General features: G+C 39.1%; 1 protein-coding gene across 1 annotated transcript; it reads right to left on the reverse strand.

The window, feature by feature from the left end:
• Positions 1-1,017: 1,017 nt before the first annotated feature.
• Positions 1,018-18,018, reverse strand: LOC142140082 (thread biopolymer filament subunit alpha-like). Its single transcript, XM_075197942.1, has 10 exons — positions 17,297-18,018; positions 15,177-15,388; positions 14,383-14,443; positions 13,528-13,623; positions 12,652-12,828; positions 11,315-11,440; positions 10,819-10,932; positions 9,478-9,584; positions 4,131-4,495; positions 1,018-1,632 (listed from the first exon to the last, which is right to left on the reverse strand). The coding sequence occupies exons 1-10, from the start codon at positions 17,939-17,941 to the stop codon at positions 1,610-1,612; spliced, it is 1,926 nt and encodes a 641-aa protein (XP_075054043.1). The 5' UTR covers positions 17,942-18,018; the 3' UTR covers positions 1,018-1,609.
• Positions 18,019-26,052: the final 8,034 nt, after the last annotated feature.

Raw genomic sequence — 26,052 nt, forward strand, 5'->3', positions numbered from 1 at the left:
TTCTTTCATTCTGAAAGTTTCCTGCTGATGTCATCAAGAAGCACTTACAGGTACTATAAAAGCGACCCTTGGTCATGCAGGCATTGTTAATTAATTGTGTACTATTCAGCCTCTGTATCTGATACTAACTTCTGTTTTTGACCTTGCTTTTGGACTCCTTGGACCAGCTATTATTTTATTCATTGGAACCATGTCTACTGACCTTGCTGTACCGTGTACTGACCTGGCTCTGAATAATTGGACTTGCTACAGTTTAACCTTCTGGAGCTTCGCTTCCTAACGTTTGCTAAACTGTGTACCGACCGGCAAAGTCCCCAAATATTGGTGAATTGCTAGAATCACAAGTTAATACATCTACCCCATGGACTTGTATTATTAATCTCTTGGAGCTTCACCTTCTTATTATCACCTTGTAGCCCAACTCTACTGAGAATCTGGACTGGGTCTCTATAATTGTGAAAGATCAGTTCTCATTATTTTCCCACATCTGTATCTGTACCAGAAACTACTCTCCTGGAGCCATCGTCTCAGCAGCTTCTCGGATCACTTCCCAGCCAGGATCTTCAGGAATTCGTCTCTGATCATCCTGCTTACAGCCATCGGAATCCCTCCACAGAGTAAAGTAACAGAGTTTCTTTTCTTTTTGTTACCGTAACAGTGAGCTAGAGAGAGTCAAACTCACTGTTGGAGTATAGAAGCCGGACTTTGCCCTGCCAAATGTAGAATGTGTATGACAGCAAAGTTCTTGGAGTGAGACTACCATAGCTATAGATCATCCTACAGACACAGAGATACCGTGATGTTAAAAAGTGCATTCATCAGTTCACTGTGTGTATATGACAGGTACACTTTCAGTTTGAAGACGTGAATGAAAGTATGGAATAAAATAATTCAAGGTATGGAAATCTGAGGTGGATGAAACAATGTAGTATAGTAGGTACAAATCATGTCAAAGAGTTATTAATTAGGCTTTAATAATGAAACTCACACACGATTAAATCCTCACACACGTAAGTGTTTAACAAATGCTTTTTTATTGTGATTTCTTTACACTCCTTTATTTAAAACAATGCATGGCGCATTTCCCTGGAGGTTGCGTGCGTAAGCTTTGGCAGCACCTTGACCTCAGCCACGGCACACACTGCGTTTATATTATTGCACACTTTCAGCCTGACATACAGCATAGGGATCTGCCCTTGTCCATAACTCAGTGATAAATCCCAGATTAGGCTAAACTTCCTACAGGTCCGTAATTAGAGATTCATGTGGCAAGCGCAGCGGTTACATCTATAATTTATCGTTTTTACGGAAAAGGAACAGGAAGGAAAAATAACAGAGGAAAGTCCTAAATCACCACAAGCGTACACAGAAGAAGAATATAATACCTTTTTTTCAATACAAAAAAAAAAAAAATACAACAAAAAATTCCCATGGTTAGAAAATATTAGATAATCTTAAAGCGTTGATGTCTTCTCGGGAAGCTCGTTAAGTGCAGATATAACATTTTGTTTTTTGCATGGTGAAAAATCCGGCTGGGTTCATATCATCTCAGCAAGGTTGTACTTTGGGATTTCAAGAGCTGCAGTTCTCAATAACAGGCTCCTGCTCTTCAAAAAGCACTGGAAGTGGATACTAGAATAAGAGAAGACAAAAGGAACATCATTAATTTATCATATCCAAATACAATAATTCCTTACAAAATACTATTATCATCATCAATTATTAACAGAGCTGAGGGCAGCACGGTGGCTCAGTGGTTAGCACTTCTGCCTCACAGCACTGGGGTCATGAGTTAGATTCCCGACCATGGCCTTATCTGTGAGGAGTTCTCCCTGTGTTTGCGTGGGTTTCCTCCGGGTGCTCCGGTTTCCTCCCACATTCCAAAAACATACTGGTAGGCTAATTGGCTGCTATCAAATTGACCCTAGTCTCTGTCTGTCTGTGTGTGTGTGTTAGAGAATTTAGAGTGTAAGCTCCAATGGGGCAGGGACTGATGTGAGTGAGTACTCTGTACAGCGCTGCTGAATTAGTGGCGCTATATAAATAGCTGATGATGATGAACATAGCGACAAAACATACCATAGTGATGTACAACAATCAATTACATACAATGTCATTTGCATTACATACACATACCAAAATAAAAGGTGAATAGGGCTCGGCACAGCTCATAATTTAGTGTAAGAAAAGATTACAGTAAATACCAGGTGCCATAAATGTATGATATGCAGCACCTCAGCTATAAATAATTATAATATCAGATGTCAACAAGGAGTTGTGTCACCATGTACAACCCCACTCCCATAGGTGAATTGCTTTTTTAAAGGTCAGAAAATCCGAGGTGGCTTCTAAACTTCATTACCATACTCATTTACACTAATGCTGCATTATTCATTATACTACACCAGTTTCCCACATGAAATGATAGTCACCACTTACAGGCGTTAATCACATGAGTTTCTACACATATTAGCATCACTTGCATATTATCATACCCTGGTGGGAATTTCTTAAAGTTTAAAGGTGCGGTAACCTTAGCAACCAGACATTGTAATTTGCACTAAACCGATCTAAGCTAATATATGGTTGCTTGCTAAGGGTTTCTGTACATTCTACACTCTTACATTAAATCACCCATAATGTCAAATGCGATGAGTTTCATAAAAAAATGTTACTTGATTGAGCTATGGGATGATGAATGCCACCATTTTTTGTAAAAATTCTTTAAAGCTAGGTGCTTGGCAGAACTATATTTTTTATGATAAATATGGATATTTCAGATTGTAAAGAGAGACATGTTGAGAGTTTCTATTCATTTTATACTTTTTCAAATGTAGATTGTTTTTATGCAATTTTGCACCGATTGTCTATATTTTTACATGATTGCATTTTCCATCTACGCACTCTGGGGGCAGTTATTTTGTGGGTTGTGCTTATCTTCATGAGAACGCAGCATATCAATTCCCTAGGTACCAATGGTATAGCTGATTGTCCAAATGGACTTGGGTATAACATTATTATTATTATCGTTTATTTGTAAGGCGCCACAAGGTTTCCGCAGCGCCGTACATGGTACAAACAGTAGACTATACAGGGTAAAACAGTACAGAACAATAAACACAAAGTACCAGTACTTCAGAAACTCCAGGCAGGCAAATACAGTAGAGACGGAGCTGAAGAACAGGTATGGAGACAGGAGGGAAGATGGGCCCTGCTCATACGAGCTTACATCCTAAGGGAGGGTAAACAGAATCAGGTACATAAGGGAGCCAGTGAAGCAACGGGGAGAGAGAAAGGGGGCAGGGGAGAACCAGAAGAGGTGAGAGGTTAAGTGGATGGTTGGTAGGCCTTAAGGAACAGGTGAGTTTCAAGTGCCCGCTTGAAGGAGCACAGATTGGGTGAGAGACGAATGGAGCGAGGGAGGTCGTTCCAGTGAAGGGGGGCAGCACGGGAGAAGTATTGGATTCTAGAGTGGGAAGAGGTGATCAGAGTGGAGGAGAGGCGGCGATCATTGGATTGGATTGGATTGGATTGGAGTGTGTATATTCTAAATGTACAAATAAAGTATGACATCCCTTTACTGTACTACATTACCCATACACTGCAAATGAATCTCTTCTCTGTGACATCAAAACTGTAATGTGTGGGTAACACTTGTTTATTTATTTACCTTTTGATTAAACATGATTGGATTGGGTTGTAATGTGTGTCCCTCAATTGTAAACCAATGTGACTGCACAGAAATGAAACTGCTTGGTTGACACATAATAAAACATATCCATAGTCTGTTACTGAACATTGTCACTGGTTGCCAAATTGTCATTCAAAATTCTAGAATAATTGCTTGCCTTTATCAAACAATTATCAGGTTATTAGTTCCCAGTAGGATAAAAACACACCTTGGAGCTATGGAAGGATGGGTTATATCTACAAAGGTAAATTTGGGAGATAAGGATGGAGGTGTTGGATCCCATGAGAGTTATTGACTCTTTATGTAGCACATTTATTCTAGATGTTATTGCATGAACTGTTGCAATCAGATTAAAATAACTTATTAGGAGCATTAACATAATACTTAATATGAAATGAGCAGAGCTTTTTATTTGTTATACACGCAATCTGATACTTACATATGCTGGAATTCAGACTTCCAAACCCTAATCCTCCTCCGAAGCTACTTCCATATCCATAACCTCCACTGCCACCACTCAGGCTTAGTCCACCGCCAAGACCACCACCAAGGCCAAGTCCTAGGCCACCACCAAGTCCTCCTCCGAGGCCACCTCCAAGACCGCCTCCAAGACCGCCTCCAAGACCGCCTCCAAGACCCCCTCCAAGACCGCCTCCAAAGCCACCTCCAAAGCCACCTCCTAGACCGCCTCCTGAGCCGCCGCCAAATCCACCTCCAAGGCCGCCACCACCGCCTCCGCCACCAGCACCTCCGCCAAAGCTAGATTTGGCCACATGTACTGTGATGCCGCTTCCACTGCTGAGTCTGCAAGATAGAGCAAGAGAGGAAAAGCATATTAAACTGGGTTGAAATTCACTGGACATCAAGTCATTTAGCACAATTCGGATTATCGATTAATGTCAGTTATATTAACATTATATTATCATTACATTAACACAACCATGTGGCACACAATGGAAACAACTGTTTCTGGATAGAAATTATTAGCCGATTGGCTACTTTAGCTTTCATCCCCTACGATCCTCATACCATAAAGCTTTATAGCCCCAACCCCCACCATGTCCCAATCTATGTCTATAGCTTTTTGAGTAGCAAGCTGAAGTACAAAAGTAGGTCTGTTACAAAATATTAAACTGTTCCCATAACGATATTTGTGAAATTGCCTGCGCATGGATTAAAGCTAAATAAATCAGCCTTACTTTATTGGATTTAATCTTCTTTTAAGCCAAACAATAAAATGTGCCAGCAAATTAATTCAGGGTGTCAAGACCTCCGCTAGCAATTACTACTGTAGGTTTCAAGAACTCTTAACCTCTCTTAAAATATCCCTGTCACTCCTTCGAGTTATAAATAAACTCAGAAGAAAGACTTCTGATCTGGGAGGGTTGAGATCCTTTTACAATGCCAACATATGGATACCCTCTTCTACAGAAAAAGGGTTAATTACAAAAATGTAAATATAGATGAAAGTATTGCTGAGATCTCTCCATAGACACAAGCAGCTACACATAACTTAAATAACCTCTATGTAGGTCAGCAGGCAGTATATTGCAAGTGATGTATTGATCACAGCAAGCAATCAATTTCAAGCTCTATACAGAGGTCACACCCGAGAGGCAGTATAGATAGAAATATCTTTCCCCCCCAAGTATTACTTAAAGGATTATATATTCTGCATACACTATATTCCCAGGCTGCTACATTTCTCTCACTACATTCTTTGTTTCATCTTATTTCACCTTTTCTGACAGGGAGCCAGATATATTTATTTCCCTGCACTGGAAAATACTGTAATGCCAAGAAGATACAAGTCAGCACCCCATACTGCACAGAACACAATACATTAGGCTTCTGTGCGCTCTGCTCTATTTCACTAGTAATATTTTACTGGAATACAGCACAGCTATTTTTAGCAGCCCATTAACAAGTGCGCAACGAAGAAACACATTAAAACAAGCGTTTTGTTTTATGCGGAATGAACACTGATGTTTAGAGGAATAGATTAGAATACCAAAAGTAAACACAATCTTTGCAGCCAAACACTAGTGTAATGGAACATGGTTATGCTTTTAATATTGTAATGTATCAACCCTTTAGCTGTGAACGGGTATAATGGGGTAGATCTACTGAGGGGATGTAGTCTAGGATAGTAGCATAAACAATGAGCCATTTCTGATAACAGTAGTTATAACAGGCATTAAAATTATCAGCATGTCCCTAATAGTTGGTCAGACATGGGCTAATCCTCAAAACTAGGCCAGAGCGCTAAGCGACTGAGGCCGCCATAGATGTAGAGTGGCACCGCATCACAGCCCATATTTAGTAGAGTTCAACTATTTAGAATACACCTGATCCTACACGATGCTTGGCAACTGTCAGCATATTTACTGACAGTCAGAAGAAAACAGAGATCAGTAAAAAAAAAAAAAAGAGGACACCCTTTGTCACTACTAAACTACATTTAACATTATTGGTTATTGGGACTAAATACAGTTACAAGTCCCCTATTTCTGTCCCTGGTCCCTTATACTATCTAGATTCTACCCCAACTTTCCCTTGTATTACATTTTATAATGACGAGCATTATATCATAGTAGAAATATTTTCATGGGTTGGAAACCCTGCTTTGTACAGGACACTTTCTAGCAGGAAAGAAAAACCACTTACTAGCACTGAACCATGAGCTAAATCTTTAAATCCAAGCTTTACTGGTTACTTACTGGCACTAGTCACTAGGCTTTGCATGAAGCACTGACTAACACCTGCAGTGCTCTGACTGTATTCAGTCCTTACAAATACTTACACCTGGGCCACTGCAGGGCACTAACTACTGTTACCATTGGCACATAACAGTCTTTGTTTGTGAGCAAACACATACAATGGTACCATTGTAATGTTGGCAATGGCAATTGTACCATACTTAGTTACTATAATATAGTTTACAATAGATGTAGTATAAGGCCACTGTAGTTATTTTGCTGAGTTAAACGTCCTGTATCTTTGACTGAACAATAGATTCTCCTCTAAGTTGCTGCATTTCAGTGAGTATCATTTTACTGTTCACAGCAACATTCTGTGGCAGAGGAGGCAAAAAAAAAGATGGATATACTGCCAAGATCAGTTTAAAACATTGCCCCCCAGAGTGTAGACTGACCTCCTGGGCAATATACCTGTCATACTATGACAGACTATGGAGGCCATAATGTAATCAGTCACATTTTGATTACCCAGCTTTTTCTCTCCACTATATTCTTCACATTGCCTTAATCTCTGCTTATTTTTGGCTGACATGTCCCTCTCTCCTATAAATTGCTCTGCTAACTAATTTAAAATGGATTATACCAGAAAACTTTGAGACAGTGTCAGGATTTTGAATAAATGCTCAGTTCAAGCTATTTTCAATAATACTTTTTTAACAGGAGATGTCTCTAGCTCTGCCGGAGAGCTTCAAATAAAGAGAAATCTCATATCTTATAGAACTATGTGGATATGTGATTGTTTTAAACTTTTTTTTTTTATAACAAATGAAGATAACAGTCAAATCATTTGTGTTATAATTTTAGCACTAGTTATAATGGGTCTATATATGAAATTAACTCTGTATGTCACTTCATTTGTAGCATCCAGTTTAATGAATCTCCTCGCTGGACTATAATTGCCTTTACTTTATAGGGATATCAAATCATGTATGTTGTTGGATTAGGTATAAATCTTAATGCCTTGTTATCCTATTGTTATGTGTATATTACTGATTGTTTTTTTTCCCTGGCCCAAAACTAATTTTTATTCATCCGGTCTATTGCTGGTCTACCTGTTCTTTTACATCTGTTGGGCTAGATTTACTAAGCTGTGGGTTTGAAAAAGTGGGGATGTTGCCTATAGCAACCAATCAGATTCTACCTTTTATTTATTTAGTACTTGCTACAACATGATAGCTAGAATCTGATTGGTTGCGATAGGCAACATCCCCACTTTTTCAAACCCGCAGCTTAGTAAATCTAGCCGGTTGTCTTTTTGTCTTTATATAAATGTATTGATTGTATGGATTGATTGATTGATTGTTAGTGCCAGTATGCAGGAAGTCAGTACAGCTCATACAGGGCCTTATGCAGTTGCTTGGCTGAATAGTCAGTGACTAAGTATGTATCCAATTTTCCATGTCAATGGCCAAACTGGACAGCAGACATGTTAATCCTGTTAGCAGCCCCTTCCTGCTCTATGGGTAATGTGTGGCCCTTTTGAAGGTAAGAGTAAAGTGTATCAGGTTGCTTATCACTGCTCTAGGCTATCAGCAGTCAAACTTGGGGTTATATTTACTATACTGCGGGTTTTAAAAAGTGGAGATGTTGCCTATAGCAACCAATCAGATTCTAGCTGTCATTTTGTAGAATGTACTAAATAAATGAAAGCTTGAATCTGATTGGTTGCTACAGGCAACATCTTCACCTTTTTCAAACCTGCAGTTTAGTAAATATACCCCCTGGACTGGTTAAAAAAAGAGGGACCCCACCCATCACTCACCATCTAAGCAAACTAGGCCCTCTATAAGGAACCAGTATGATCACTGGTTTACTGTTATATAACAATTCCTGGTTGCTTACACTGCCTATGAAAGAAGCTATGGGACATATATGGCTCATGTACCATTCCTCTCACACTATAGACACCGCCTGCAGCAGATTCTCTGACTCAGGGAAGATATAAGATGACTTTGCTGCTCTATGACACTCGCACCATATAAATATACTTGTAGCATCTCCCAATGTAAAATGTACAATGTTAAGCAGAGCTGACTGTCCTAACACCATAGAGGTATTTTACTGCTGTTTACTCGGTGAAGAAGAAAAAGATGCATTTAATCTATCCCAGCTCCGGGTGTCCTAAATCTACCGAACGGTCACTTTGCCTGATCTGTCCATTGTCTGATAAATTTATCCTATTCTTACTATATGTTCTGGGGCTGTTTGAGCAGAGCTCTCGAATTTACAGTCAGTTACACCCCATTACTCAGCAAAACTGCCTATCAATCAGCTGGGTTCATGGAAACAGCTGTTCGCAGTAAGGCAGGATATCAGGTCAGTAACGGCAGTAGTTCTGAATGAACAGAGGGAGGACTGTAACATTGTATACGCTGCAGGCTACAGACCAGCATTTAATACCTCTGCTCTTTCAACATAAACCACCTCTGGAAAAAAAAAAGTAATTAAGTAGCTGACAACGATCACGGCAATACAACAAAAACAGGGATTTAAATAACCACCCTAAAAGCGAACTTATGCAATGTATCTATTTGTGGCCAAGACAAATTTATATCTATTTTACATATCAATTGACACACTGCTACTTTATCTAACCTATAACCAGCATATAATGTGTAGGTTTCATCACATTGTGATTCATACACATGTTGTAGAGCTCTTCACACTGAATCAAGCAAGGGTTCTAACACCAATGTGTAATACCACCTTTGCAAGCTATTAACAAATTTCTACAGCCCGCAGGTGTCACTGTGTCTATATGGAGAGATTTGGTTGTTGACCATATACTTTCCATATACAGCAATTGGTTGCAGTAAAACAATAAATATAACATAATTTGTGTGTTATTTTCTAACATCATTGTTTGACAATACATTTAAAGTGCAAACTAATGTGAAAAGAAAAAAAATATTTGTAGAGACGGGTGAACTGTATTGTTTCACTTTTATCTCAAAGTTTGTATCTGCACACTACCATATTTCTGTGTGTGCACCTTGCACACTTGCTCTTTGGATTGTTATTTCTTACCTCAACTCTTCACTGTCCATCAACTTCTTGTAGGCTGTGATCTCTACATCTAATCCCATCTTCACTGCCAGTAGTTCCTGGTATTCTTGGCCATAGTGAGCAATTTGCTATTAAGTGAAAGAGGAGGGGAAAAAAAATCAAAATATATTGTGGGGGACAGAAGAGCCTTGTTTGGCATATGATTACAATGCAGCTTGTTTGTTAATGAGAATAATTGTACTTTCCCATTAAAAATGACAACAGTTCAAAGTTTTGTGGTTTTTCTGTCTGCTTTTTGGGTGTCAGAAAGCTGGGTAACAGCTACACCAACACAAACAACACAATATCATCCAAATACAATTACATTTAAGTATGCCTCAAAAATATGCAGCTTCTTTTTCTTCATTAACCATCAAATGTATATGATTTGATTTGCTGGATAACATTCCAGATGATGCAGAAAGCTGTACCACATAGACTGGCTATTTGTAATTTAGAGGAACCTATATGGGAACAATAGTGTGTGGAGTATTACCCATTGTCCTACATTACCATGGTTCTGTGGAATAGCCTGTTTATTCGTTGTATCCCCTTAAATACAGCATGTTACTATATCGCTGATACATTTTAGTCAAGTTGCTGTTTGAAGCTTATATATTTGGGGGAAGGGAGACAGCATTGTTGGGCCCCTATATAAATTTGGCTATGGGGCTCAGCAATGTGCTGCTAGACAACAAATGCTGAGATTTTAGAACAGAGGGAAGCAGGCCGTAATTCAAGCTTATGGTACCCGAGGCATTCGGAATAAGCACGTCCTAAATTAGTAATGTGGGCTCAACAGTAAATAAAATTAACATAAAATCATTTCTATGGTAATTCTTAAACAGTGTTGGGCTTACTTGTCTGCTTAGTGTGGCTATATGGAAAATACAGTCCTGGAGATAGGCAAGCACTGATAGTTTGCCAAATGTAAAGAAATGAATCAATGCAGCATGGTGGCTAAGTGGTTAGCACTTCTGCCTTATAGCACTGGGGTCATGAGTTCAATTCCCGACCATGGCCTTATCTGTGAGGAGTTTATATGGTCTCCCTGTGTTTGTGTGGGTTTCCTCTGGGTGCTCCGGTTTCCTCCCACACTTCAAAAGCATACTGGTAGGTTAATTGGCTGCTAACAAATTGGCCCTAGTCTGTGTGTGTGTGTGTGTGTGTTAGGGAATTTAGTCTGTAAGCCCCAATGGGGCAGGGGCTGATGTGAATGAGTTCTCTGTACAGCGCTGCGGAATCAGTGGCGCTATATAAATAAATGATTATGATGATGAATGCAACACCAAAAGGCGTGTGTATGAAGCTGGTTCACGGTACCTTTCTAATATCATCTAACTGGGATTTCAGGGCTGTAGCCTGTTCTTGGTAGGTATCGGTCTCGCTGCCTGAGCTGCTCTCTGATTCTGATATATGTGTCTCCAGCTGAATGTTCTATAAGACAAGAAAAGAGACATTAACAAAGACAATCATCCCCAGCACCTCTGCACATGAGCCAGGTAGAGGAATATCAGCATTTTATTAGGGTAACTATTGTATCCATTATGGGTTAAGTGATTGCACCCCAAAAATGGGAGATATAAAAATATCTGGCATCACGGTAGTTAAAAAATCAAGCAGGTATTTTTAAAATTATTATTAATAATAATAATAATAATAATAATAATTATTATTATTATTATTATTCTAGAGAATATTCTCTACATTTTAGTGATTTATCTATTACCCTACATAGACTTCTTCCTAAAAGAGTATGGCCTAAAAGGTATATCGCATTAAGCTCTTATAAATGTTAAGAAAAGGTAAACAGACTTACCAAATGTTTAACCCTTTCGATCTCACGCTGTATTGAGTCAACCTGTAGTTTGAGCATCCTGTATTCTTCCTTGAATGACGTAAGTACATGTACTGATGGTTGGGTAGAACCGGAGGCCAAGTAAATCTTTCAAATGAAAACATATTGTTAGAACAGCTAGAAATGTCAAACCAAGATCAGAGCTATAGACAGGAACAGGCAGGAAAATACAGGAGATGTCAAGTTCCGTATGTAAAACAAATGCTGTTACATTGTAAAGGTAATTTAACTGAAAACATAGCTACTAGTAACATTAACAAATATACATGTCTTATCATTTTCAAAACTGTATAAAGGATTACAGAGGGCAATCCCCTAGAGCATTAATCCATTGAAAGAAATAGGTGTGTTTTTTTAGCATAAATCACTGTGTCAGGATGTCAGAAGAATGTTGATATTTACCATTTCCCCTTTTTTTCTCTATAGGCTGCTGTTAATAATTTATGATTCTGGACTACCATGGAAACCACAGTTACATGGCACATGTTGTAGTGCGCAGAGGATTTGGAACGCCCCTCTGAGTTCTGTCTGCACTGTGAAATCCTCATTCACCCCCCTCTGCTACCAAACAACATGCTGAGAGTTTGTGAGCCTGTGTCTGTCTGGCAGACAATTTTGTTTGCCAAGCGGAGATATTTAGAAATGATGATAATGATTCGTAGGAGAATAGCTAAGGAAACTGGTTATGAGATGGATGTTTAAATCAGAGGCGAACGCAGGATTTAGAAGGGGGGGTTTCCGTCCCCCAGGGAAAAAAAAAAAATAGAGCGAGAGAGAGAGAGCGCAGCAGCTACATTTCAGCGAGTCTGAATTCTACAGCAGCCGGGGGCGCTGTCAAGAAGCATCCGCGGCAGTGCTGTATTATACTACAATACAGCACTGCCGCGGACGCTTTTTTGACAGCGCCCGCAGCTGCTGTGGAGTACCATTGGTTCCCGGAGGGGAGGGGTTTCTGGGGAACCAGAAACCCCCCCCTGCATGCGCCACTGTAAATGGTGCTTAACTTGCTATTTAAAGAAGAAAATTATATGTGGGATTGCTGCTCTAAAGACACCAAGTTAGCAATTGCAAATATAAATTATTAGATAAGATCTTTAAATCCGTATCTCAGGCAGTCACAGGACAACTTCTACAATATCAACTTAAATACAAGTTGTCTTAGTCACCACTGCAGTAATGTTTAATATAAAAGTTATGCATATACAAATATACCAGTCTGGGAAAGGGACCTAAGACATGGTTATTGCACAAATAAAAAGTGGCTACGTCATTGCTTTTAACCAATAAAGGTACTATACCTTGTTCTCGGCTGCTATAAATGCTTCCTGTTTGGTCTTTGCCACAAGCACTTCATACTGTGCTTTCATTTCTGAGATTGCTGATGTCAGATCCACATTCTGAGCGTAGTTGTCAAATGAAATGGAAACGGCTGCTCTGTTGCCACTGGAAACAACGGTCTGTACTTCTCTGACTTTCTGCGATTTGTAAAAAACGAAAAAGAGACAACATTGAACCTCTATTATGTAGGAATTTATCTCTAGGCAAAAATTAATAGAAAGCTGTGATCATCAGGGACACATTTGGGATGATTGTGATAAATCACTCATCAGTTTATTGAGCAATGGCCAGAATAAACCAAAATTACAGTTGTAGACCCACAAACTATAATTACCAAATCTACATAATGTAATTCCATGAAAATAATCTGCTGCTGACTTCACATAATTTAAAGATACTTAACTAGACCAAAAACTGGAATCTTATAACAACCCTGACAAAGTAATAACGTGTCTTGCTGTGAGTCAACCACTTGACTATGAACATTTCATTCAATTCAGTCCATTATTACAGGTTGCAGATGTCACTTGTGCATTCACTGTCTATAAAAGGCATTTGGCTGATGGCTAAATCGTCCCTCTGACAAGTTAGAGACTATAATGCGGTATTTCACTGCATCAAACAAGATTTAGCGAGTCTGTTGATGGCTTTAAAATGATGTATAACTCAACAATACTAGTACATTATTTTTCTTTGTTTTAGGAGCTATATGACCTACACAGTTTTTGTAGTCATAGTTTAGTTTAGTCTAGTTGTGTCTAGTAAAGTTATTTATTAAGTCTAATGTTACTCTCATTTCTTATTCCACTTTGCATTGCATATTAGTTTATACTTACAGCCTCATATACTTGTTTGGATAGAGTTATTTGGTCTTCAACTCCAGTTAGTTTGGTTTGTAAATCAAAGATTGTCAGGTATAAGTGGTCCACATCCTAGAAGAAACAGATGGAAAAGAGGTTATTTCTTTATGTGTATATGATATATGGGATAATGCAATCCCTACTGTAAATTAGATGGATATTAGAAGTAATAGAGGGATTCTGTGAGTATACAAAGCATGAGGTTTTAAGTGAAGAAATAAAAAGTGACTTGTAATGTCTGCAATAATTTATATCAATGTTAAATGTGTACAGTAATTACACTTAATAACTGTTGAGAATATATTACAAGGCATGTTAGAGGTTCCTGTAATATAGAGCAATGAGAATCTGAGAATAGGACATGTGTTGCTTCTATGCAGATAGCATCATCTACGTATTACTGATGCTATATATCTACGTATCCTTACATTAGGTACTATATATTATATAAGGAGTGTATAAAAGTTTGAAAGTTCTTTGTATTGGTTATCCAGCAACAAAAATTGGGACTGTCAGTGTAAAACTGGGACACATAGAAATGTGCACCTTACACACTTACATTACAAAGGAAAATTTACTGTTTTATCCATGTAATTATTAGACAGTCTTAGTGGAACTAATGATTCAGTGAAAGACCTATAAAAGCGGGTAAGCGTGTATTATCCTAAGAAATGCTATATAGCAGAAATTCCATTGTCTCCCCATAGACAAAGGGTGACATGTCAGCAACCATTAAAAAAACAGGCTTGCAAGTACAATGCTTTGAGAAGGTTGATACTGTGGTGCGCTTTATTAATCAGAGAACTGTGATTGGCTGTAAGTGAGTCTAACCTCTTTAAGTGTCGTCCATTCTGCCTCCAGTGACTTTGTGCTTCCACTGTCTTCATCATATCTACAGACAAAAAAAAAACCCTGGTCAAGTTACTGTTATCGGGAGATAACCCTGACTCTATGACACTGAAATACAAAGCGGAATCCATTTTATTTATCGATTAACTGATCTCATAGAAAAACCTGTAAATGCTGCTTTTATGATGACATCCTGTAGTCATGTCATCCACAATTACAACATATGTGTTTGACAAGAACACTACAGAGCAGTTACTATGTTAATGGTAGAGATATTGCATTACAGAGGAACCTCCAGCAACTATGCTCCAATCAGACATACCCGTCCTTTAGAGAAAGTAGCACATTTCCCATATCTTTTTAGAATCTACAGTGTTTATCTGATCTTTTAAAAAATATTTTAAAGAAAGGGTGTGACCATCAAAGTGTATTTTAAGTATGTGTTGCACTGTGCGGCTGTGAGTCATTTGTATACCTTCACCTATGGTAATTATTGGAACATCTACACTATGTAATTATTGAGCGGCAAGCTTGAGAAAAAGAGTTATGAAGACGGTCGACTCTTCCGCGCAGTGCACTCATCTTATGCATCTATTTCAGAAGATGACAACATTAATGCAGGTATACGGGGGCTGTGCAAACTATGAGGTTCTGGATGACTAAGTGGGAAAAAAAAAGAATTCTTTGCGCCAACCCGAAGAACACAGTTGATGCGTTAATAAAAATAACAACTCAAATGGCGACATTCGGTAGCAACAGTCCTCTAAGCAACTTACTTGGATTGCACTTCTTCAATCACTAGTTTGTAGTGATCAATTTCTGCCAAATAAGCTGTTTTGGTTTGAGTCAAGGTTTCAATGTAGGCTTTGTAGCCGGCAACAGCAGTGGTTGAAACCACAGAGGCATTGGCTGGACCGCTGGGGTCACTTCGGTTGTACAGGTTGATCTGGGCTTTCAGAATAGTGTTCTGTTGTTCCAAACTGCGGACCTGAAACAAGAATGGCAAGGTTATATATCTGCATTTATCTAAAGAATAGAAGGCATTGTTATATTGCATTCATGTTCTAAGCAACTGAACAATCGGGATCATATATTATATCTGTATCAGTTTAGCTAATTAGAACTTGATAGGGATTCTTAACTGGTGCCATGTGGTCATTTTCAAAATTGCACTCAAAGCTATATAAGCCAGGACTAATATTAAGGGTTAGATTTACTAAGATGTGGGTTTTAAAAAGTGGGGATGTTGTCTATAGCAACCAATCAGATTCTAGCTGTCATTTTGTAGAAAGTACTAAATAAATGACAGCTAGAATATGATTGGTTGCTATAGGCAATATCCCCACTTTTTCAAACACGCAGCTTAGTAAATCCAGCCCTAAGTGTTGTTATGCCAAGTAGTCTTTAATAGACCACTATTTTTAAAAATGTTATTTGTGCAAATGAAAATACCATCATTAAATGAATGTGCCAAATCTGCCTTTTTAAGAATGGCTATTGCTCAATTCACTACCTTATAGTAACTGTTGTTTGTTTCTGTAATCATAACCCTATGTTAGAAGACAGTACAATATGTTAGTGTGTAATATATTGAAATGTTAACATAGAAATAAAACACTAATATGTATACATAATATGAAAATTGCAGATCAGTATGATACAAAAAAACAATAGAAAATAACCTAATTTATTTTTTTCTGAATCTGAATTTTTCTGATTATACTAGCAGCTCATAATTATCTTGGTATGTTGGCAAAGCTGCAAGTGCTTTTTAATATATTGGTAGGGTGTATTTTTTCATCAGTCATGCTAAATTACATATTTATAGTCACCGTAACCTGTGCCGTGTCACTGCTACATATTAATCTAACACAGCAATAACAGCACATTAATTAAAAATAAGTATTAATCATTCTTGTAGTACCAAAAAATGTAATTAGTTCCTGTACAGTACATGACCAGGTATGTGTTTCTTAATGGTAACAAATAATTGCAACATAGGTACCCCTAAATTTGATCATAGTCATTACATAATGTCATAAGTGTATTGAATCATCGGTTGTCCTATGTATGGAATAACCACAAACTACAATGAAATGCAAAAGTCAACATGGTAAAGGTTATCTATTTATAAATGAGATCTTTAGCTTTAGATTGAAAGATCAGTAATAATTAATAGTGCTATGCATTTAATAAATGTATGTCACTTAACTGTATTCTATATACATTATGTAAACAATATGAAGTTAATACCCTAACAAGTATCACTGAATGCAAAAAAATTAAATCAAGCACTGTAGAAAATCTAGTTATGTTTCTACCATTAATGGCTATAGGAATACAATATGTATACAATATGGACCTCGTTTAGAGTCGGACGCAAAGTGCGTTTTAGGCGCATCCAACAAAAAAACACTATCGCGCATGTGCAGAAAGCACCAAATCCGCCTGCATCTTGGACGCAATTAACACTTGCGACAGCTTGCGACTCACTAGGAAAATGGGAGGAATGCTGAATTGTGAAGGCGTGACCATGTAAATACATCCTAGTCACAGTGAGGCGCTGACGCAACACACCAAAACAGGGCTAAAGCTGTGCAGCAGGAATTAGGTGGCACAAGCAGTTAGTTAGCTGCAGGAACTGCTCGCAGATTGTAGGGTATTATGAGTGGGAGGCAACTGGGGTTGCTTGCCACTCCTAATACCCTACCAAGCTGCCGCACACTCCCACTCCTACACTTCTTAAATGGACTTTGCGTCCCACTCTAAATGAGGTCCTATATGTACAATCAAAAGTGCAAATCTAAATATAAGAACAATTAATTTGATAAAATGATCGATTTCACCTGCAGTTTTAACCTGTATTTAATCAAGTTAAGTTCTGCCATGAAAGTACCTTGTCAATGAATGATGCGAACTTGTTGTTCAGACCCTGAAGTTCCTCCTTCTCCTTCAGACGGGTGACTTGGACAGTGTCCACAGAGGGCAGGGATGGGTCAATAGATGGGATGTCAGAGACGCCTGGAACACCACCTAGCCCCCCAAGTCCTGGCTTGAGGCCACCGTACAAAAAGGATGGACTAGAGCCATAACTACCTATTTTAAAACCTCTACCTCCTAGACGGCTTCTCAGGATTCCCGCGGCTCCTCCAAGTCTGCCTCCTGCGCCCCCAATGCCTCCTCCTAATCCAAATCCTCCACCTGCACCCCCTCCAAAACCTGCTCCCCCACCAAAACCTGCTCCTCCACCAAATCCAAAACCTGCTCCTCCACCAAATCCAGCTCTTAGACCGCCACCTCCACCTCCAAAGCCTCTAAATCCATATCCTGCTCCACCTGCTGAACCTAGCCCGACCGCTCTGGAAAGACCAATCCCTCCAAATCCACTTCCATAACCCCCTCCAAATCCACCCCCAAAACCACCTCCACCCCCACCGGACCTAAAGCCACTCCTGCCCGCAGAGAAGAGTCTGTTCCCTCCATAGGATGCGCCATAACGCACAGCCGAGCTGCTGACTTTCACTTGTTTTTCCACCGTCATCCTGAGAGAGTGATGTATCCAAAGACTGAAACTTCCAGAGCAAAGTTCCACTTGAGCTACGGTTCAGTTATATACTCCTTTATGGTGTCCGAGATAGACGCACAAACTCTGCTTTCTATTGGGCAGGACATCTTTTAACACGAATCATCAAAAATTCCGCTAGCTGGAATCAAAACCCCCAATCATAGAGAACTTCCAGCCCGGGGTGATAATTATCAAGCTCAGGACAAGGGGTAGCAAGCTGCAGAGATAATCACTTTACAGTGTCAAATGGAAGCTTATTGCTAGGGGCTAGCGTTGCCTTGACTCTGCTCCAAGGCTCGAAATTGTTTTAACTTGTAATTTTCATATTCAAAGAATCATCATTCTTGGTTGTCTGTTACCGCGGCTTTTAGCTATCAGGATATATACTGTACTCATACAAATGTGAGGTGCAGCTAATGTGTGGATTAGAGCAACAGGGAGATGTTGCCACGTAGGTGATTTTTTTTGTCCAGTGTAAGAAAGGTAATTGTAACTCTTTACTACTACATAAAATACACTTTATCCTTCTTTGAGGATGAATGGAATCTGTAGTAAAGGTGTGTGTGCGTGTGTGTGATTCGTTTTCTAATTCCAAAGTCAGTGGTGCAAATTCCTTAAGCACATAACAAGTGTTAAAGGGGTGCATTTGTTAAAATAAACCCAAACCCCTATCAAACAGGGTTGGCTATGCTGCAGTTGCACAGAATATCTCACAAAAGTGACCAATGATTTTGCACAAAAATGAAATAAATATGTGGCATTACTTCTATAAATGTGTCAAGTTTTGCATATCTGTTGAGTATTAGTCAATCTGTTGTGCATTATAGATATCATATATCAGCATCTTTATATAAATATAGCACAAAAATGTTCCTTTAACCTCCTGCATCATAAAACAGCAGCAAGAAAAAAAAAAGTTACTTTGCCCCATTGTAATTATGACACAACCCCAGTGCTACATTCTTAACCTAAGGTACTGTACCAATAATGAGCAGCACCACTTTTAGATCTGTAGCCCTGCTGTTCAATGTGGTGGATTTAGGGTAAGGGGTGAAGGTCTTGCTGTGTTTCATTGTGAAAGTTTAAATTCCAAAGTGCCTGGATTGGATAGTAACCACAAATGAAAAGCTCATTTACGAACTGCATAATATGATGCCAAGCTTTGATTGCACTGGGGCCTATTTATCAAAGATCTCCCCCCTGTAATTTAGAGGTAAATCCACGAAAACTGTCTCCTACTACTCTCTTCCTGCTCTCAATTACTATGTATTATTCTAGCATCTCTCATCGTTTTTCTGAGCACTCCCCATAACAGTGTATGGAAAGTGCTCAGTAACGCTATGTATTAAAGTTTACCTAGAGAACTTTTTCTCTTTTTCTACATGTTAATGTACGCCATCTGAAGCTAGCGCCATCTGAAGCTGGCGTACATGAACATATCTGAAACATTTCGTAGCTGTCAGCTCTACTCTGAAGAGCAGAGCTGGACAGCGCATGTGTGGAGGGATCATGTGATCCCTCCCTGTCACTTAATGTACCTTTTGCCGTCCAGGATGTTAGTGCACATGCACCAAGTTTTCGGTCGGCACATGCGCACTAACAAAAAGCAGAAGAAGAAAAAAAAAAAGAGAAGATAACCGCAGCTTTCAAAATTGAGAAAAGACTGCGAACAGGTGAGTCACTTCTCAGGGACGGCAGGTTATCGGCACTGCTGTCCATGAGATGTTTTTTAATACATTGCCGTTACTTTTCAATCTGCATCAATGCGATGAGGATTGAAAAGTTTTTACTAAAAAAAACCAAAGGGTCATAAATAGACCCCTTTGTGTACTAAGCACCGTTTAAGGTGCACGTTTACTTCTTAGTTCTTTGATTGGTAATAAGGTAATGAGCCTACATTTCTGTATATACTCCAGAAAATACGCATGGTGGAAACAATCAAATGGGCCATCGTAGTCCCACATACACGTTAGGACCACTCCTTTATTGATTTAAACTTTTATTTATTTTGTCTAAATTATTGATGTGTTTAGCTTCATTTTTTTGTATTAAATTAATGATGAGAGTGAGGGACATCCAGACTGTGTCTATGACATGGGTCACTTTTGTGTCTGTAGATTTTTTTTTGCATTGCTTGAATTGAACCTAAAAACCTCCAAATTGCAAATAGAAGCTGCAAAATGCGAAAATCAGATCCCCCCTATATGAGGAAATAATATCCTGCGGCCACCGGTAAAACGGGAAACACCTCTCTAATGTTAGGTTTCTTTTAGTCTTAGGAGCAAACACAACAAAGGGTCCAAATTTGCACATGGACAAAACATTTTGCCATGCAAGGGGTGCAAAGGAATTTTTGGGCATGCACAGAAAACACCGCCTATTAGTACATGTAGCACACAAGTATTGATCAGCTTTACTTTTACACCGCATTTCAGAGTTGATCTAGAACAATGCCGCCCCTGCAGTACAACATCTTTTCACCAAGGTGCAAATTTGTACCTTCTAGGTCAGTGATGGGTAACAGGTGGCCCCCCGAGCCTTCACCTGTGGCCCCAGCTCCTACCTACTTTATTGTCATATTTGTTTGTTATAGCTGGTAACACTTGTTTAAAATGCCAGCTGATGTGTTATTACAGATAGGTGACTCTGTCTCTCTCTGATTAAATTTATTGTTTTAACTTACTACTGAGATTAACTGTAATGTGTGGCCCTTTAGAAGGTTAGAGGGCTGCACCATGTGGCCAGTGAAGTTTATCAGGTTACTTATCACTGTTCTAGGTGAATTTACTCCGTACTCTAAGCGAGGTCCATTGTGCTTAACGTATGTCCCTGAAATAGAAACCTTTTAAAAGAAAATATTTTTCTGTACATATAAGTATCTGCTGAGGGGAATATTAATATCATCTAAAGCCTTAGAGCAATGCCACACCGTGGGGTAAATGTATAAAGCTGAGAGTTTATGGAGGGTTTGAAAAGTGGAGATGTTGCCTATAGCAACTAATCAGATTCTAGCTGTCATTTTGTAGAATGTACTAAATAAATGATAACTAGGGGTCTGATTCATTAATTATCTTAACTTAAGAAACTTCTTATTTCAGTCTCCTGGACAAAACCATCTTACAATGCAAGGGGTGCAAACAAGTTTTCTCTCTTGCACATAAGTTAAATACTGACTGTTATTTCATGTAGCACACATATATCAACTTTAAATTTCAGAGTACAAATAAGCTATCAAGTATCTGTGTGCTACATGAAAAAACAGTCAGTATTTAACTTATGTGCAAGACAGAAAACTAGTTTGCACCCCTTGCATTGTAACATGGTTTTGTCCAGGAGACTGAAATAAGAAGTTTCTTAAGTTAAGATCCTTAATGAATCAGGCCCCAGGATCTGATTGGTTGCTATAGGCAACATCTCCACTTTTCAAACCCGCCAGAAACTCGCAGCTCGATACATTTACTCAAGTGTCCATATCATGTTTCAGTTTGCTCTACCCAGACCTTATTAAAAAAACGCTAATGCAATTCCATTGGTTATCTGTGAGTACTTTCCAATTCTTTAGACTGTCCTGCCTAGTATGAACGGTGTGTGAGGGAAGATATCTGTTTCTGTTGACCTGTGAAAGATGTTTAATAATATTTTTATAAAAAACTATTGAAAGAGAACTGCAAGAATGTATTGACTATCATTATTCATTGACGACTCCCTTAATTTAATACAAACTAGCATATTTTAGTCTTTAAAATATTGTTATTTTATTTATTTCCTCTATCACATTGGTATAAAGTAATTGGTTTATACATGTAAATAAATGTTTTTTCGTGCATGAAAGGTGCCTAGATGCACAAGGCATCCAAATGAAAGGAATGGAAAGTCTGATCTTCTTCCAAATAAGCTCTGTAGCCATCCGCCAAACTAGGAATTACTTTTAATGCCCTTCTCCACCGCTTGAAATTTATTGGATTATCTCTTCCTGCAAAATGAATTTTGTTGCAGACTCATCATCATCATCATCATTTATTTATATAGCGCCAACATATTCCGTAGCGCTTTACAATTGGGGACAAACATAATAAACTAATAAACAAACTGGGCAAAACAGACAAAGAGGTGAGAAGGCCCTGCTCGCAAGCTTACAATCTATGGGACAATGGGAGATTGACACATGAGGATAAGTCTACATTTTCCTTTTTGGCCCAGCCAGACTGCAAAGGTAAAAGTGACTCATAAGCTAAATGATCCTGTCACACAACAATGTTGGTCAGGGGGTAGTTGTTTTGTGTGGTATTGTGTAACAGGCTAAAGGTAGCGAGGTTAAGAGGGTGGCTCAGGTGCATTACTGTGGCTGGCTCATTGCCAGGGCCGGATTAACGGTTGTGGGGGTCTTGGAGCAAACTACTTGTGGGGCTCCTACCAATAAATTTGCCTGTGGTCAGAACAGGTCCTGCCAAAGACTACCAACATGAACCTGCCAGCCAGTCACAGTGGGTCAGAGGGGGACTTATGATGTGACTGCTTAAGTGCTCAGCCGCTGCTCTTAAATAGAGATGTTCACTGACCCCCGTGTTCTGGTTTTGGATCTGGATTAACGTCGTGTTTTGGTTTTGGTTTTGGCAAAACTGTCCTTGCGTGCTTTGGGTTTTGATCCTGATTTTTTTCTAAAATCCCTATTTTTTTTTGCTAAATTCACATATTTTTGCTTTTTTTCCTCCACTTCAATAACATTAATTTCAAGTCATTTGCAGTCAATTTTGACCACCTCACAGGTCACAATATTATTTTCATACACTTTGAAGCAAAGACTGCAGATTTAGAAGACCAAGCCTGCCAGACCTATTATTTGTATTTCAGCAATGACAATTAGCAATGGAGCGATGGAGCTCTCCTCTTTGTGTGTTACCTATATAACACCGTACAATGTGACTGCAGATTTAGAAGACCAAATCTGCCAGACCTATTATTTGTATTTTAGAAATGACAATTAGCAATGGAGCTCTTCTGAATGTCACTGTAGACTTTGAAGAACAGTGCTACCCCTCCTCTTTCTTTTCTACCTATGACGCTGCCCAACTGCACTAGAGACTGGCAAAAACTGTGCTAACCCTTCTGTGTCCCTCTGTGAAATGGCGCTGGATCGCCATGGGGGGCAGTTCTTATAGAATCCAAAGCTCGTGAGATCCGACAACATAACAATGACCTTTTGCCTCGTTTTCAATACAGAGGGTGTTGGCATTCTGCGATGGATGATACCATAGGTGTGCAGCAGGAAAGTCTCATAGATAAAGAATCACCTCAGGAGTTACCTTATATTCAGACAGAACGAGTCTTGAGATGTATATCTTCTTTATATAGTACTAAGTACCAGGATCAGTATAACAACAGCTTTCAGTAACAGCTTCTTAACATAACATATCAGTAACATGAGCTGATGCTCAGCTCACCTCCTTTTCCCAGAGAGTCTCTTCTAGAACACAGAGAGTTGAGAAAGGAAAGATAGAAACAAGTACATGCATATACAGCAGACATACAATACACCTCTGTATGAATACAGCGCCATCTGCTGACCCTCCATGGTAACTACATGCATATAAACAAACCCATAGTCTGTTGTACATATTTCAACACCCCTTCTCAACAGACTGGGTTTCTTCAGTTAGACCCATCTTTGACATAAGTCTCCAATGTCTCTCTCTGACAAGAGGTTTAGTCAGGATATCAGCTGTCATATCTTCTGTTGGGCAATAGTTCAACTCTATAAGACCTTGTTCCTGTAGATCCCTCAGGAAGTGATGCTTGACATCAATGGGCTTGGTTCTTGGGTTCACTCTTTCTGTTTGCGCTAATGCAAGGCATCCTTGATTATCCTCATATATCTTGATAGGTTCTTCTTGAGGCATTCCTAGGTCTGATAGTAGTTGCATTAACCATACCACTTCTTGACTGGCGTGAGCTGCCGCGATATATTCAGCCTCTGTAGAAGATAGTGCCACGGAAGACTGCTTCTTGCTTGTCCAGCTGATTAATCCTTCTCCGATAGAGAATAGATATCCACTTGTGGTTTTTCTGTCACTTGTGTCTTCAGCCCAATCTGCGTCAACATATCCTGTTAACTTGTGACTTGTACTTGCTGAGAGCTTAAGCTTCTTGTTAATCGTTCCCTTTAAGTAACGAATTACCCTCTTAACTGCATTCCAATCCATCTTGGTTGGTTTAGAAACTTTTCTGCTTAAAATCCCGACTGCTGTGGAGATATCTGGTCTAGTGACGGTTGCAATATATAGCAATTTTCCTATGGCCTTTCTGTATAGATGGTTATCCTGTAACAGGTTGCTCTGATCATTTGGTTCCTTTACATAACTTGTCTCCATAGGAGTGCTTGCTGTCTTTGCTTCCTGTATACCAAATTCCTCAATGGTTTCCTGAATCTTGTATTTCTGACTTAGTGTGAATGTTCCATCATTTTCTCTTGAGATTTGCATTCCCAAGTAATGTGTTATGTGGCCGAGGTCTTTTGTTTCAAACTGACGGTTTAGTTCTTGTAGCAATTCAATTTCGTCCCCTTCTTGTTCGAAACAAACTAGCAAATCGTCCACGTAGATCAATACATAGAACCATCTTTCCTCTGCCAACTTTGTATAGAGACATGGGTCTGCTTTACTTCTGACGAATCCCTTCTCTGTCAGAACTCCATTTATCTTTGTATTCCATGCTCTTGCTGCTTGTTTAAGACCATATATACTCTTGTTAAGCTTACATACATGATCTGGGTTTTGAGAATTCACAAAGCCTGGTGGTTGTTCCATGTATATATCTTCCTTTAGTTCACCATGTAGGAAAGCCGTCTTTACATCGAAATGTTTCATACCTTTTATGGCTGCTGTTAGGAGTAAGGTTCTAATGGTAGTGTGCTTCACAACTGGAGCAAACGTTTCATCATAATCTTCTCCAAATTTCTGTGAATATCCTTTAGCGTCCAGTCTTGCCTTGTATCTTTCTATTTTTCCTTCAGAATCATACTTGACCTTAAAAGTCCATTTACATCCTATGGCCTTTTTGTCTACTGGTAGTCTGGTCAATGTCCATGTCTGGTTGTCTTCCATTGATTCCATTTCTTCCTTTGCCATTTCTGTGCTTCTCTTTCTGAAAAATTGCCAATTTCTTCCCATGATGTAGGTTCTTGTATGTTAATAGCTTTTGCTTTGTAAGATAAACGTGCAGGTGGTTTTCCCTTATTTTCTCTTGAAGAGCGTCTCACCCCCTCGGATGTACTCTCCCGAGTGTCGCTGGTATCTGTCTTGTGTTGTACTTCAACTTCTTGAGTGATCTCTACTTCATCTGTTTCTTTGGATTCTGTACTTTCTTCTTCAGTAGAGTCTACTGGAATTATGACATCATTTCGTGTTTCTTCTATGAATGTCACACTGTTGCTTATAGTTACTTTTCCAGTTTTTGGATTTAAGATTCTGTAGCCTTTTGAATGTTCACTGTAGCCAACTAGAACGCCCTCTACTGCTCAGTTCTGCAACTTGCTTCGTTTTTCAGCGGGAATGTAGGCGAAGGCTCTGCATCCAAAAACTCTAATGTGCTTTAAGCTGGGTTTCTTACCACGCCACAGCTCGTATGGTGTCTTCCTTACTGCCTTGGAAAGTAGTCTATTTTGATGATAGGTGGCTGTCGCTGCTGCTTCACCCCAATATTTGTCAGGTAGTCCTGAATCTGTTTTTCCTCTCAGATACACCATTTTGCTCTGGTATATATGGTACTGTCTTCTGATGCTCAATACCGAGTCCTCTTAAGTACTGTTCTACTTTCTGGCCTGTGAACTCGCCTCCATTTTCACTGCGAAGAGTTAGCATATTCCTCTTGAACCTGTTTCCGGTCATGGTCACATAGTCTTGCAGCTTTTCTAAGACTTCATCTTTACTTTGTATTAGATAAGTGACTGTGAACCTGGAATAGTCGTCAATGAATGTCAGCATATACATTTTGTCTCCTACGGTTCGCGTTTTCATAGGTCCACATACATCACTATGTACCAGGTCTAGTGGTCTGGAAGCTCTGTTTTCACTTTTCTTAGGAATTGTCAT

This window comes from Mixophyes fleayi, chromosome 2, assembly GCF_038048845.1.
Source record: "Mixophyes fleayi isolate aMixFle1 chromosome 2, aMixFle1.hap1, whole genome shotgun sequence".
NCBI classification, from domain to species: domain Eukaryota; kingdom Metazoa; phylum Chordata; class Amphibia; order Anura; family Limnodynastidae; genus Mixophyes; species Mixophyes fleayi.

Coding starts and splice junctions, on each gene's coding strand:
- LOC142140082 (XM_075197942.1), bottom strand. CDS start 17,941: ATGACGGTGGAAAAACAAGTGAAAGTCAGCAGCTCGGCTGTGCGTTAT. Junction 10,933..11,314: donor TCGAAAGGGTTAAACATTTG/GTAAGTCTGTTT, acceptor CTTGTCTTATAG/AACATTCAGCTGGAGACACA. Junction 4,496..9,477: donor ATGGACAGTGAAGAGTTGAG/GTAAGAAATAAC, acceptor TCTATCTTGCAG/ACTCAGCAGTGGAAGCGGCA.